A 13,631-nucleotide genomic window follows, 5' to 3' on the forward strand; every position below is an offset into this window, starting at 1 on the left:
AGGTGGGTTTAATGTTGTGGCTGATCGGTGTATATATGTTTGCTGTGGACTCACAGCTTGCAAGCCCACTCAGCAAACTTGTCCAAAACAGGGGCAGTATTCCTCGCCTCAGGCAAACGCAACTGGAGTTCAAGGAAAATATCTACTGTAAAAGAAACAGAACGGACCATCTTTGACAGATACGTGACGGCTCAAGTGCCTTTTATTGAGACCACAAAATCTACAGAGCCATTCATTTCTGTTCACACCAACGAATCCGAAGCTTGTGCTAAAGGGGGGGAAGAGAATAAAAATACAAAACGAGGTGCTGATATTAAATAAACAACAGTCGGAACGCTGATGAGGGGACGCAGGGAACGCAAGTGTTTAGGCAAGGCTAGCTCATTCGTCCTCGTCCCAGTCCTTCTTCTCCTGTGGCGCTCTGGGTCCTCCAGCCGGCTTGGCCATGATGATCTGTGGGGACAGGAGAGACGCATGCGAGACCCGTCAGAACATGCCAGACAAGCGTGTACCTCACCTTTAGTACAGTTAGTCCAAACAGGTGCTACTGCCAAGACTGGAATACCCTAGTGGAAGGAAAGAGTGCTTCAGTGCATGCAACATGCAGTCTCACCGTGCCAGTGCAGAGTTTTCCATTTCAAAATACTTTGACTGAAAATATGCTTTGGTGCCTCGTGGCAGAAACGTTAGTAAGATGCCAACAAAGTGTCGAACTATACAGAGGTTGGAGGGGCGCACCTACGTACACCTGCTGTTCCAGCAGAACAGTTGAACGAGTTTCCATGAGGGATTAAACAGCAACCAGCAAGCCCAAGATGTACGCCAGTCAAATAACAATAGTAACCTGATCTTGAGTCGTTATTTCCACAGTGCTTTCATTCGCCCTCATCTCCATAACCTATATCATCAAGTCCAGGGTCTATATCCATTTAACAGTATGTAAGAATGCATGACCGACTCCCATTGAAGCCCAAAGCCATGTCGAACATCGTTAGACGTGCAAGACTCACTCCTAAACGCAAACATTTTTGCTCTCCGTCAGTTTTCAAACGTAAAACGTACTGTAATTAAATCTTTAAGATGTGAACAGTCATTTAAAGTGATCTGATGTGAAAGGAGCCATTCTAGAGCAACTTACTGAGTCAGAACTGGTCACCGTGGTGGTGGAGGTGGAGGTGATGGGAACCAGACGAAGAACTTTGGAGCATTTCTACTGGTCCACTTCATATGACATTTTTACAAAATGTGTGCTCAAATGATAGAAAAATTAAAATAATAAAAAAGGACTTTTTAAAAAAGAGACTATAAAGTTTGAAGGGACAGATTCAATGGTCATTTGAAACGGATATTTGTCCGTCACCTTGACAGCTGGTTCCTTTCACTGGCATTTTAAGTGCAAGAGTCAGCAAGTACCTCCTGAATGGCACATTTTATCAAAACACTTCATATTAATTATTATTATTTTTAATCCAGAGGAATTCCAGTTAAAATCTGATTAATTCTTAATCTTAATTCTCATATAGGAATGTGTGATGAGGTCACTTCTGAGATAACATGTACGACTGTCTACCGTCATCCACAAACACAAGTGATTCAAAAGGTGAGTGCGCATGCATTCCCAAACATTACTCCCACACTCCAGTGGTTAGGCACACACAGCGTACTGGGGCACCTGTCCCACTTTTGGAGTTTCTTATTAATGATGCGCGTCAAATTTATCCGGCTCTTCGTCCCATCCGTCTTTGTCCCAGTGGCCTTGCTGCTTGGGAGCTTTGGGGCCCCCTGCTGGTTTCGCCATAATGATCTGATACACATGTACATCGCATTACAATCAAACAAGCTGCTGAAATCACACCTTTGCCGCCTCTCAGAAAGAAAAAGGTTTCAAATGGACGGCTGTGTCAACATTGCTGGTGAGCATTCAGCTCAGTGTGAAGTATTAGCTGACCTGATCAACCCGGAGGACAGTGATGGCAGCATTGGTGGCCAGCTTGATGCCCCAGTATTTGACCAGATAAGGGTCCAGAACGCCTGCCTCAAGCATGTCCTTCATGGCAGGCCCTTCACCCTATAATAAGAGGAATAAAGAGTTTAAATAACAGCAAAGGTGATTAAATAAAGATAAACGTCCATCTTTATGAACGCCGACACCCACCTCAATATCAAAGCCCATGTTTTTGTTGCCCTCATGGTGAACTGCATACAACTTGGAGATCAGCTCGTTGCCCTTCACCCCAGAGTTCTCCGCCAACGCACGCGGCACAGCCTCAAAAGCCTCAGCAAACTTCTTGATGGCATACTGCTCCAAACCTGGGCAAGACTGGCGAAACACAGTAAGGGCATCAGGCAGGAAAAAGTGCTTATTGTAAGTAGTCAAACTTCTAGGAGAGCAACGTCATGATACAGCGGGGTCTCGACTGGATACAGCAAAAATAAGCAGTTGCAAATCATTTGTTCTTCAGTGGTCAGGACCCCCATGGACCCTCACAGAGCAGGTGCTATTTGGGTGGTGGATCATTCTCAGCACTGCAGTAACACTGATGTGGTGGTGGTGTGTTAGTGTGTGTTGCGCTTTTCTGAGTGGATCAGACACAGCAGTGCTGCTGGAGTTTTTAAACACTGTGTCCACTCACTGTCCACTCTGCCACACGCACGACTGGGGAATTAGATTCTGTATGCAGACTTTCAGCCAACGTTACGTCATTAGTTAATCCTTTACTGCGGTGATGTTATTGTCTTACCTCTCCATAGGACATGATCTGTTTAGCCAGCTCAATTTCTGTAGCTCCGGCACCAGGACACAGTCGCTTGTCCTAAGATTGCACAAAGACAAAACTGAACGTCAAAAGAAAAGCTGATGCCCGATTACAGACTCAGCTGGACAGTGTGGGATTATGTGGAATTGTCCAGAGCTACAGACTTACCCTGACAAGGACCTTAAAAGTGTTCACCCCATCATCAATGGCTCTTTCGATATCGTCCATCAGGTTATCTGTGGAGCCACGGATCACCAGCGTAGAGATGGCTCCATCTTCTTTCTCTGTAATTAGAAAACGTGTTATTTGTCTGGAAACCCGTCCTCCCAACAGTGTCTTGTCGTGGGGTTCGTGTAAAAGGGAAAAGAAAAACATTATGATACAGTGACTTGATGATTCTTACCGTGTTTGAATACTACAACCTGTGTGTCTCCGACCTCGGACAGGCACACACTGTCACAATGCCCCATCTCCTCTGGAGTAGGAACAGTCTGGGGAAAGTAAACAAGGCAGATGTAGATGCCAAGAAACGGAGAACTTGCGTTACTATTTATTCACAGTTTAACCTGGGCCTGTGTGACGAAGCACGATTTCTTGCGTAGTCTGTTAATGTTACGATGACCTAACTCTGGATTTGCTGTCTCACAACGTTGGATCACTTTTTAACCGGTCTACATACACCAGATCAACGGAGAGGGAAATATAACAGGGTATGATTCGGTTTTGTTAGGTTTCCTCAGCTATGGTACCAAAATGTGAGTTTCTCAAAGCGAATGTATCCAGCCAATAGGAAGATCTGTTTTAATGGCAGCTTTTGACACTACTGTTATTTTAGGCTGTTGTTAAATGTGATGAACTTGCAAAGGACAAGATGAGAGATATGAAATAGTCTATAACTTTCTTTTTCAAACATTCATTAACATACAATAAATAAAAACCTCAAATACACAGAGAACCTTAGTTCGATACACAAGTTACTGATGGAGATACAGAATGAAATAAGTCACTTTAAATAAATAAATAATGCTACAAATGCTGCAAACATGTAAACTACCAAATCAGAACATGCAACCAGTTTCATGAAAGTTTCGCTGCACAAAGCCAGCCTTAGTCAGGAACCCTGCTGAAGTTGAACGTGCTCTGGGAAATAAGACCCTGGTGATACAAGCGTGAGGGTAGAATTAAGAGCAATACTCACCATTCTAGGCAACGCTACAGCACCAACCGTTTTGCATAACCGTCTAAGATCCCATTTGGAGTTGAGCCTTAACAAAACACAAAAAACAGCACACTAAGCTTATGAACATTCTCCCCCATAAACGGGGGGCACAGGGTTAACACTTCGTGTTTGGAGGATGTACAATGTGTAAACACTATTAATAGTCCACTGCGTCTTCTCACCGGACCACCATAAGCTGGTACTTGTTGGCGTAATGTAAAGCCATATCTGCCACCTTGCCCCCGGTCACCACCACGTTAGCTCCGGCGTCAGCAATGGCCTTCACCTGCGCCTCCATCAGGTCTTCCTCCCCTTTGCTGAAGCTCATCAGCTCCTCAGCATTCTTTATCAACACTGTGCCCTGAGGAGGATACAGCCATGTAGTTATTTCTACACAGAAGCAATTAACAGCCACATCCCCACCGTTTGGCAGGTACATCTGCATCACCTACCAGACACCCTGGCAGGTTACCGAACAAACCGAATACTACGCAGAATCATTATCCTTTTACAACTAGAGCTGATACAGGAATCGCTGAAGATACGCAGTATTTTCCATGTAAATATCTGTTGGAGATACAAACAGGTTTGACGCTGCCCAAGTGCTTTGATCTTCCAGAACATAAAGCACTTCATCAAATATCAGCCTGAAATTTGGGCCAAACCAGTTTGTCTGACAGTCACTGGTGTTTTTAAGTAATTATCTGCTGATATTAAGGGTGTAATGATTCTGAAACTCAGACCGAAACCGCAATACAAGTGTCTGAGGTACCAACAGCGATACGTTCCATCTGCCCCACCCCAACCAGCTGCTGAGATCTCGTTAAGTCAATTTATGTGAAGTTAACGCACGATGTACTATGTTATAGACTGGGCAATTAATGGAAAAGCAATCGAAACCGACATTCAGAACCTCTAACCGATGTAATCTAAGATGTTGGTTATTTCAATTTTTTTTTATTCTGTTAATCCGTTCTCCACTCTGTGTTCATGTACTGCCCCCTTAGAACTTCGTACCCTGCGTGTCGCCACATCCACATCTGATCTCACCCAACTGAATATCTGCCTGTTCACAACGTCTTCTAAATGTGATCTGTATGCGACATCAGTCTGAACAGATCAGCTCCTAAACTCCTGCACGCACAAGAGATCACTGCTTCACATGGCTCATCCAGAGGTGAACAATCATGGCTATGAACGAGTGCCAGAGGGTTCAGCTTCATCTTCACCAACATCACAGGAGCCATCAAGAAGCTTGACTGACAGCTGGGCTCATCACCCAGAACGTGTTCTAGTTCGCCGTATAAACGTCGCCGTCACTTCTCTAGTTCGTGTTTTCTGGGTTCCTTAAATCTCTGCTTTCAGACTTTAATGCTGCAGTCTCGCTTTCGCGTTCATTTAGTTCTAAACTTCTCTCTGGAGGGTTTTTGGATGAGTCTCTTCTACTTTTAGTACATAAATATCACCCCAAACGTTTAATGGGTCTCAGCAGCGTAAAATTATGATGAACGTCATGTTGGTTTGACAAGTCGCATGAATTGCGACCTGGTTGTCGAGATAATTGACATTAAGATGTGCAGAGCATATTTAAGTTTAGTGATACTTTTTTAATCCCACAAACAGGGAAATTCCATCTCCGCATTTAACCCATCCGTGAAGTCAAACACCACATACACACTAGTGAATACACACACACTAGGGGGCAGTGAGCACACTTGCCCGGTGGTGTGGGCAGCCCTATCCACAGCGCCTGGGGAGCAGTTGGGGGTTAGGTGTCTTGCTCAAGGACACCTCAGTCATGAACTGTCGGCACTGGGAATCGAACCGGCAACCTTCCGGTCGCAGGGCCGGTTCCCTAACCTCCAGCCCAGTCATCTACAGTACAAACCTCGTCAGTGAACTATGAGGGCGAAAAACAAAGCAATCGTGATCGAAGTAAAACGTTCAAGTAATCGAGATTAGGAATAATCTGAGTCCGTATCACCAGCACCATCACCAAGTTGGCAATTTAGTCTGATCCAAACCGAATCATTACAGCCCTACCTGATCATCATCATCGCACATCCGCATTCACGACACAGAACTTTACGTTTAAAAACATGACATTTTAAACAAACTTGTTATTTCATTAAAACATTAATCGCCATGGTAACAGTAATGACTAATCACGGTTGCCACACACAACCATCTTCATTCAAAGATAAAGACGTAGCACTTTTTAATCGCACCCTAATTTTTTAACATTATGCTTACCTTGGTCTCAGTGACCATGCAGTCAAACGGACAAGAAAATACAGCGAGTTTGGCGTCTTTAACTGATGTGATGTCTCCTTCCGTCTCCTTCTTGAAAACCATTCCATGCAGCACTGATGAGGCATTCAGACCAGAACCCTTCATGTAGAAATAAGCAGCATGAGAATACAAAACACGCTGATAGCCAAACACATAAATAAAATACTGTCAAAAGTATCGACAGACCGAGTAGTCAGACCGACAGTAACCGAGTTACGACTCACCAAAATCTTACACACTCGGACGTTATCGACGTTGAAATTGCCGGACTCGGGGAAGATGGAAACTGTGAAAGGAACAGATCAAAACCTTAACTTAAGCAGGTGAAGACTTCATTGGTCAGAAGGTGCCAGTAATGTTAGACACAATCCTGGACGTTATTAGACAATCGGTTCTTACCACAGGCGTGCGCGATGAGATCGGCAAGGAAGTCTTCGTTTCCGTACTGTTTGCTCATCACAGCAGTACGAATCATAGCGGTAGCCTCGGTCAAGTCATGTAGGTTTTTAGCAGAGGTGCAAACGAGGTCAGGAAGAATTTCCAGAGCCTTTTTGCAGGCCATCTCATAGCCCTCAATGACCTGGGTAGAAAAAAAAACACGCATTAAATCATGTCTTCCACCTTGTCTCAGGGATGATTTACTGACCAGTGGGGTCAGCGGCCAAGGGCCTGTGACCGTCAAAGATCTGGGGCGGCGTTAGGCCACAGGGGTCTCACAAGGCTCATAAAACTTGGGGTAAATCCACTACAGATATAAGTAGCAGCTGATAAAACGAATGTAAACTACTGATTCATCTCACTTTTTAACCAATTTATTAGGTGTAACTGCCAAGTTTGGTGGACTTCCAAAGATCTTCGAACCCAGGAGCCTTGAAAGACCATAAAACGCCCCTTCCTTGCCCCCAATCACCACAATACCCATGATCAAATGCATTATTTACCAGGAATGTCCACAAACACACAATCCTGAATGGGAACCAGCTTTAAATCAGAAGAGGCCTGCACGAGGTAACACACTGCTAATGACACAGAAACTGGAATCTACAAAAATGCACAGCTTCTGTAGCTGAATGTTATTTATTAGTCAAAACTAGAGCCAAACAAATAAATGCGCCTCTATTTGTTTGATTTTTTTTTTTTTTTTGCCATCTCAATATCTTTCACTAAATTCATTCAAATCATATTGCTTCATTCCTGGAAAGAAAAGGAGTGACTTGGAAGATCACAGTGGCACTTTGGCAGTGCTCAGCCTTATTAAGTAATTGCCATTTTATCCTGGTTATATAATAAAATGTTTTCTAAAATTTGCATGTGAATTAAACGGTTAACGACATACTAATATAACGAATAAGTAAGTATATTACTTCTTTGGGCCACTCCTAATGAAACCCCAGTTATGCTCATCTCCACGTCATATCCGTGAAAACTCAGAAACAAGACCTACACTGGGCACGTAGCACCCAAGTCTAAGGTCAGTTACTTTAACAGGCGTCACACGAACACCCTGAAGACACTAACTGAGCGAGTTCTGCCCGTTTCTACAAAGTAAGCAGTGTTTATAAAATAGCCTGGTGGTCCAGACAATAAGGAATACCGCAATTTACAGTTCCTCACCTCTGACACCGAGAGACCCATTCGGAGCAGCTCCTCTGCCAGCTCCAGCAGAGCACCAGCAAACACCAGGACAAAGTTAGTCCCATCTCCCACCTCTTGCTCCTGCATGTGGGATGCCATAACAATCATCTTAGCAGCTGGGTGCTGGACCTAAAACGAGAGAGGGAGGAGAAAAAAAAAATGGTGTAATTGAAGATTTGGAATAAATACACTCTTAATAAGTAAACAGATTAGACATTCAATCAATTAATCAAACAGTTAAGCATTGACTAAAGGGGAATATTCATTTCTCACTAAGACGTAACACAGCAAAGGCTTTCCAAAAGCAGATGAGCTTCGATGACCTTACTTGCAGGTGCACTCTTAGTAAAGTCCATATGATATCTGACTCAGTAGGGCCTTGTAGGCTCAGACAAACTGGTAAGAACTGGCTGAGGCCAGTCAAGAGCGGCCAAGTGATGAAGTTTGAATGGAGACTAAAGGAACATGAAGTCTAAGGTGACATGACACCCCAGATAAAGGTACATAAGGCACGGTCAGAACACTTTATTGTGCAATTGGGTCTGTGTGCCATCAAATGCTGGAATAAAGAAGCAGCCCCCCCCGTTTCTACCAACTCCGCATCAAAATATTACTTAAAACAGTTATTAGAGTAAGTATTAGCCAGTATTAAGAGATTTCCTTTTTAATATTATTACACTGGAGGCCTGTGGCTTTTGTCCCAACACTGGTACAAGAATCTAAACTCACCTCAAGCTCTCTCAGAATGGTGGCAGCATCACTGGTGACGAAGAGTTTCTCCAAGTGGTTGATGACCATTTTGTTCATGCCTGGCAAACATAAAAGAATTAACCCAGGTGCAAAAAGTACCTGAAACAAGTGAAAACGCAACCTCGTGACGTGGACGCCTCACCGTTGGGTCCGTATGCTGTTCTCGTAGTCTGAGCCAGTTCCTTGCATGCCTGGATGTTCCTGAAGACGGCCTCCTCCAGACCTGAATAATGCTGATCAGACGGGACAAATTAGACTGGTGCCTGTTGAATTTTTAAGACAGGCAGCTGAAAACCAAGAATGGAAAAAAACAGCGCCGCTGCTGTTGATGCCCCACGCCCCGTCTCCGATTCAGGCGCTGGTCGGCATCACAGCAGGAGCTTTCCTGACCTGAATGCTGTCCCTAAACACCATTACAAACACCTACTGTGTAAAGAGGTCTACTTTGTAAAGAAGATCCCTTGACATCCCACAGTATCTACTTTCCAAAGCATCTGTCAGGGCCTAAGCAATACCTCAGACTGGTTCATCGCTGGTCACTGAGATTAAAGGGGAAAAACGTACACAACTGACCAGCTGAGAATTACTGCGTACCTTCTGATATTAAAGCGCTGCTCCTTTTTTTTTCTACTCTTACTAAACGGGTCACATAACGTGTTCGATAAACTGAACACGTTCCTGATCACAATTACTGTCAAACTGCCTTAACCGATCTTCTAGGAGTCTGTGGTGGCGAGTGTCATCCTCTACGCTGTTGCATGCCGGGGAAGCAGGCTGAGGCTAGCAGACCCCAGCAGACTGATCCGGTGATGCTGTGGGTGTGGAACTGGACCCACTGACGGCAGAGAGGATGAGGAGGATGCTGTCTAAGCCGCAGGCCATTATGGGCAACGGCTCCCACCCAGTCTACGACACAGTGATGATACACAGGAGCTCATTCTACCGAAATGACCAGTCATTCTTACCTGTGGCCATCAAACTCCCCAACTCCTCCCTCAGGGCACAATAACTCAGAGGTTTTATACAGTATGTCTCATTTATCATCAGCCGCCGCCACTTAACTGTATTTGTAAGACTTTAAAGCAAATTTCGTCTTAAATTATTAGTGTTTGGTCTTTTAAACAAGCGGTAGCAACCGAAACAGGTGCAGTTTCCCTCTGGGATCACTGAAGTGTTCTGGTTCTGGTTCTGAACAGCAGGCTGCCGGCGAACGCACATGCTTAGGTTAAGTAGCATCTTGCTAACTAGCTAATGCTACAAAAACACGTTTAGTCGCGCATTTAAGACGCCGCGGCCACTCGGCGGGAAGAAAACGGCTTTTTATTAACAGTACAGGTACATAACGCAGCTGGTGTGTTGCGGTATCCGGGTGAGGACGCCGACTTTGGGCCCCTGTTCTAGAAACATCCACCCGCATGATCCAGGCTAGTTAGCTTAGCATGCTAGGCTAACGCGGCTACCCGCGCCTCTCAGTAGCGCCGGCGGGCCGACGCAGAAACCTAATAAGCCGTACCTTCGCGCCGTCCTTCAGCATCTGGGCGAAGCCCGGGGCTTTAGGGACGTGGAGGGCCATGCTGAGTGCTCGGGGTTGCGGGGAGAGTCGCTACGGTCCGGACCGGCGCTGTGAGCCGCTGCAGCTCAACCACGGCGTGCGGCTGAGAAAAGACAGGGCGAGGCTCGACAGCCGAGACACGGAGAGCCCGATCCACAGGGCGAGCAGCTGATCAACGAGCGAGTCGAACTTGAGCAACCGTTACAGTCAGCGGTCTTTTTTATCGGGGATCCTGATTTCCTTATATATAAACGCGCAAACAAACATATTAGGAAAGTAATATCTAATTAAATAATTTAGAAACAAGATTTTTAAAAAAACATAAGCTATATGGTATAATGTCTAATGAAAGAATAACGTTATTTAAGCAAGAGGGATTGTGTTAGGTTATCGCGAGATAACATCACGGCTGTGATTTGCTAGATCATCACGAAAATAAAATGAAAAATAGCGAAATAAATTAAGTTAGAAATGAATAAACTCGGCCGTTTTAACGTTTCAACGTTCCTTGGTTCCTTAGCAACCAGCTCTTTGCTACGTCAGAGCGATGAGCTCCGCCCACTCGCCGCTCAGCTGCCGGTTCGGTCTGAGAGTTTGGGAATTTTTGGCCCATTCCCATTTTTTCTTTTGAAGCGGAGTCACAAGGGGTATAAACAGAGCATCACTTCATTAACGGCTACCAGCGCTGCTCTGTAGGCGACCCTGCCCGTCTGCAGGGACAGCAGAGGAGGGGAAAGTTCAGCTCCTCACTGCTGGGCTTTACTTACATTTAGGGATCATACGCCTTCAAAGAGGGGGGCAATTATTTATTATCACCCCCCCTAACTCTTCAGTGATATGAAGCTGAAGTCAGATATTCACCAGATTCTTGTTAGAATTTTCCCGTTCCACCTTAAATGGTGCAGCTGTTACATTCTGGCGCTCCAGGCGTCAGAACTGCTGGACTATTTAAGGTGGAACGGAGAAATTAGCCACTAGTTACAGAAACATTGGCATGCTGTTGGCAATTTTATATGCTTGTTATGAAGAAAAGGACCAAAATACACTGAAACGGCATTTGTCGTGGGCTGGAGGTCAGGGAACTGGCCCTGTGACCGGAAGGTTGCTGGTTCGATCCCCAGAGCCGACAGTTCATGACTGAGGTGTCCTTGAGCAAGACACCTAACCCCCAATTGCTCCCCGGGCGCCGTGGATAGGGCTGCCCACCGCTCCGGGCAAGTGTGCTCACTGCCCCAGTGTGTGTGTGCATTCAGTAGTGTGTATGTGGTGCTTCACTTCACGGATGGGTTAAATGCGGAGGTGGAATTTCCCCGTTTGTGGGATTAAAAAAGTATCACTTAACTACGATAAAACAGCGGTTATTGTATTTTTTAAGGGAGAAAATTCTCACGTTTGTGGGTTTCTTTGGTCTCTCGTTCAGCCGTCTTGCCGGTTTTTCTTTTTTTCCTCATCTCTCTGATTGGAGTCTCTGAAAAACCCCCGTTTGGAGGGTCATGTAGCCCCAACACTTCACCCCACCCCTCTATCTCAACAAGAATCAGGACACCCTACACCTAGACGTGAACGAGCAAAACAGAGGGGTAGGGCTGAGTGGCAGGGGCGAGGGGTGAAGTGGGATTGGGCCTTTGTGTAGCTTCATCTTCAGAGTCTGGCCAAATCGGCTGTCGGTCAAATTTGATCTTAACAGTGTCTGTTTTCTGTTTGTAAGAAGTAAAAATGTTCAAATGCCTTGAGCGTCTCCTACAGCTGTCAAAGTCGTTGCTTAGCAACGGGGTCTCAGAGTGATAGTGTTTGTGAAAAACCTGTAAATGTTATGGTGAAATAAGAGCACAGTGAGAACGCTGCTCAACCAATCAGCTCGCGTGGCCGGAACTCACTGTTGTATAAAATCCAGTGCCTCAGTCTTTCTACTCAGACTGGTTAATCTCTCTGGTTACTGAGATTAAAGGGTAAAAACATTGTGTACACAACTGACCAGCTCACTGTTATTGCGTACTATCTGATATTAAAGCACTGCTTCTTTTTTTACTCTTACTAAACATATCACAACATCAGTTAGATTAACTGAATACATTTTCCTGTTTCCTAACAACCAGGAGCTGGAGGTTAGGGAACCAGCCTTGTGACCAGAAGGTCGCTGGTCCGATCCCCTTGACCGACAGTACATGATTGAAGTGCCTTTAAACAAGACACCTAACCCCCAACTGCTCCCGAGGCGTTTTCAGATTAAGTCAAAAAACAAAAAATGACGAAAATGGAGATAGAAAATTTTCTTCCGACAGCAGCGATGTACTCTATATAAACACAAACAAACAAAGAATGGAGAAAGTAGAGAAAGAGAGAATGGAGAAAGAAGAGAAAGAGAGAATGGAGAAAGAAGAGAAAGAGAGAATGGAGACAGTAGAGAAAGAGAGAATGGAGAAAGAAGAGAAAGAGAGAATGGAGAAAGAAGAGAAAGAGAGAATGGAGACAGTAGAGAAAGAGAGAATGGAGAAAGAAGAGAAGAGAGAATGGAGACAGTACAGAAAGAGAGAATGGAGACAGTAGAGAAAGAGAGAATGGAGAAAGAAGAGAAAGAGAGAATGGAGACAGTAGAGAAAGAGAGAATGGAGAAAGAAGAGAAAGAGAGAATGGAGAAAGAAGAGAAAGAGAGAATGGAGACAGTAGAGAAAGAGAGAATGGAGAAAGTAAAGAAAGAGAGAATGGAGAAAGAAGAGAAAGAGAGAATGGAGACAGTAGAGAAAGAGAGAATGGAGACAGTAGAGAAAGAGAGAATGGAGACAGTAGAGAAAGAGAGAATGGAGAAAGAAGAGAAAGAGAGAATGGAGAAAGAAGAGAAAGAGAGAATGGAGACAGTAGAGAAAGAGAGAATGGAGAAAGAAGAGAAAGAGAGAATGGAGAAAGAAGAGAAAGAGAGAATGGAGAAAGAAGAGAAAGAGAGAATGGAGACAGTAGAGAAAGAGAGAATGGAGAAAGAAGAGAAAGACAGAATGGAGAAAGAAGAGAAAGAGAGAATGGAGAAAGTAAAGAAAGAGAGAATGGAGAAAGAAGAGAAAGAGAGAATGGAGACAGTAGAGAAAGAGAGAATGGAGACAGTAGAGAAAGAGAGAATGGAGAAAGAAGAGAAAGAGAGAATGGAGACAGTAGAGAAAGAGAGAATGGAGAAAGAAGAGAAAGAGAGAATGGAGACAGTAGAGAAAGAGAGAATGGAGAAAGAAGAGAAAGAGAGAATGGAGAAAGTAAAGAAAGAGAGAATGGAGAAAGTAGAGAAGAGAGAATGGAGACAGTACAGAAAGAGAGAATGGAAAAGTAAAGAAAGAGAGAATGGAGACAGTAGAGAAAGAGAGAATGGAGACAGTAGAGAAAGAGAGAATGGAGAAAGTAGAGAAAGAGAGAATGGAGACAGTAGAGAAAGAGAGAATGGAGA

The 13,631-nt window shown here is 44.5% G+C and overlaps 1 protein-coding gene across 3 annotated transcripts; it reads right to left on the minus strand.

The window, feature by feature from the left end:
- Positions 1–171: 171 nt before the first annotated feature.
- cct8 (chaperonin containing TCP1, subunit 8 (theta)) lies at positions 172–10,352 on the minus strand. Of its 3 annotated transcripts, none has more exons than XM_017691415.2 (16): positions 10,166–10,352; positions 8,795–8,885; positions 8,632–8,711; positions 7,882–8,031; positions 6,667–6,847; positions 6,492–6,553; positions 6,229–6,366; positions 4,158–4,336; positions 3,955–4,021; positions 3,160–3,247; positions 2,925–3,040; positions 2,742–2,813; positions 2,156–2,320; positions 1,949–2,068; positions 1,673–1,804; positions 172–453 (listed from the first exon to the last, which is right to left on the minus strand). In XM_017691415.2, exons 1-15 carry the CDS (start codon positions 10,223–10,225, stop codon positions 1,697–1,699), a joined length of 1,677 nt encoding a protein of 558 aa, XP_017546904.1. In that variant the 5' UTR covers positions 10,226–10,352; the 3' UTR covers positions 172–453; positions 1,673–1,696. The 3 variants fall into 3 exon arrangements, with proteins under 3 accessions (XP_017546904.1, XP_017546905.1, XP_017546906.1); XM_017691416.2 differs by having other exon boundaries at positions 1,665–1,804; XM_017691417.2 differs by lacking the exon at positions 1,673–1,804 and having other exon boundaries at positions 10,166–10,350.
- Between the last annotated feature and the right edge of the window lie 3,279 nt (positions 10,353–13,631).

This window comes from Pygocentrus nattereri, chromosome 18 (assembly GCF_015220715.1).
Source record: "Pygocentrus nattereri isolate fPygNat1 chromosome 18, fPygNat1.pri, whole genome shotgun sequence".
Classification (NCBI taxonomy): Eukaryota; Metazoa; Chordata; class Actinopteri; order Characiformes; family Serrasalmidae; genus Pygocentrus; species Pygocentrus nattereri.

Excerpts from the sequence above, each read along its gene's own strand:
- cct8 (XM_017691415.2), bottom strand. The coding sequence starts at position 10,225 with ATGGCCCTCCACGTCCCTAAAGCCCCGGGCTTCGCCCAGATGCTGAAG. Across the intron at positions 6,367-6,491 it reads TCCGAGTGTGTAAGATTTTG|GGTTCTGGTCTGAATGCCTC; the intron begins GTGAGTCGTAAC and ends TTCTACATGAAG. Across the intron at positions 3,248-3,954 it reads CTGTAGCGTTGCCTAGAATG|ACTGTTCCTACTCCAGAGGA; the intron begins GTGAGTATTGCT and ends TACTTTCCCCAG.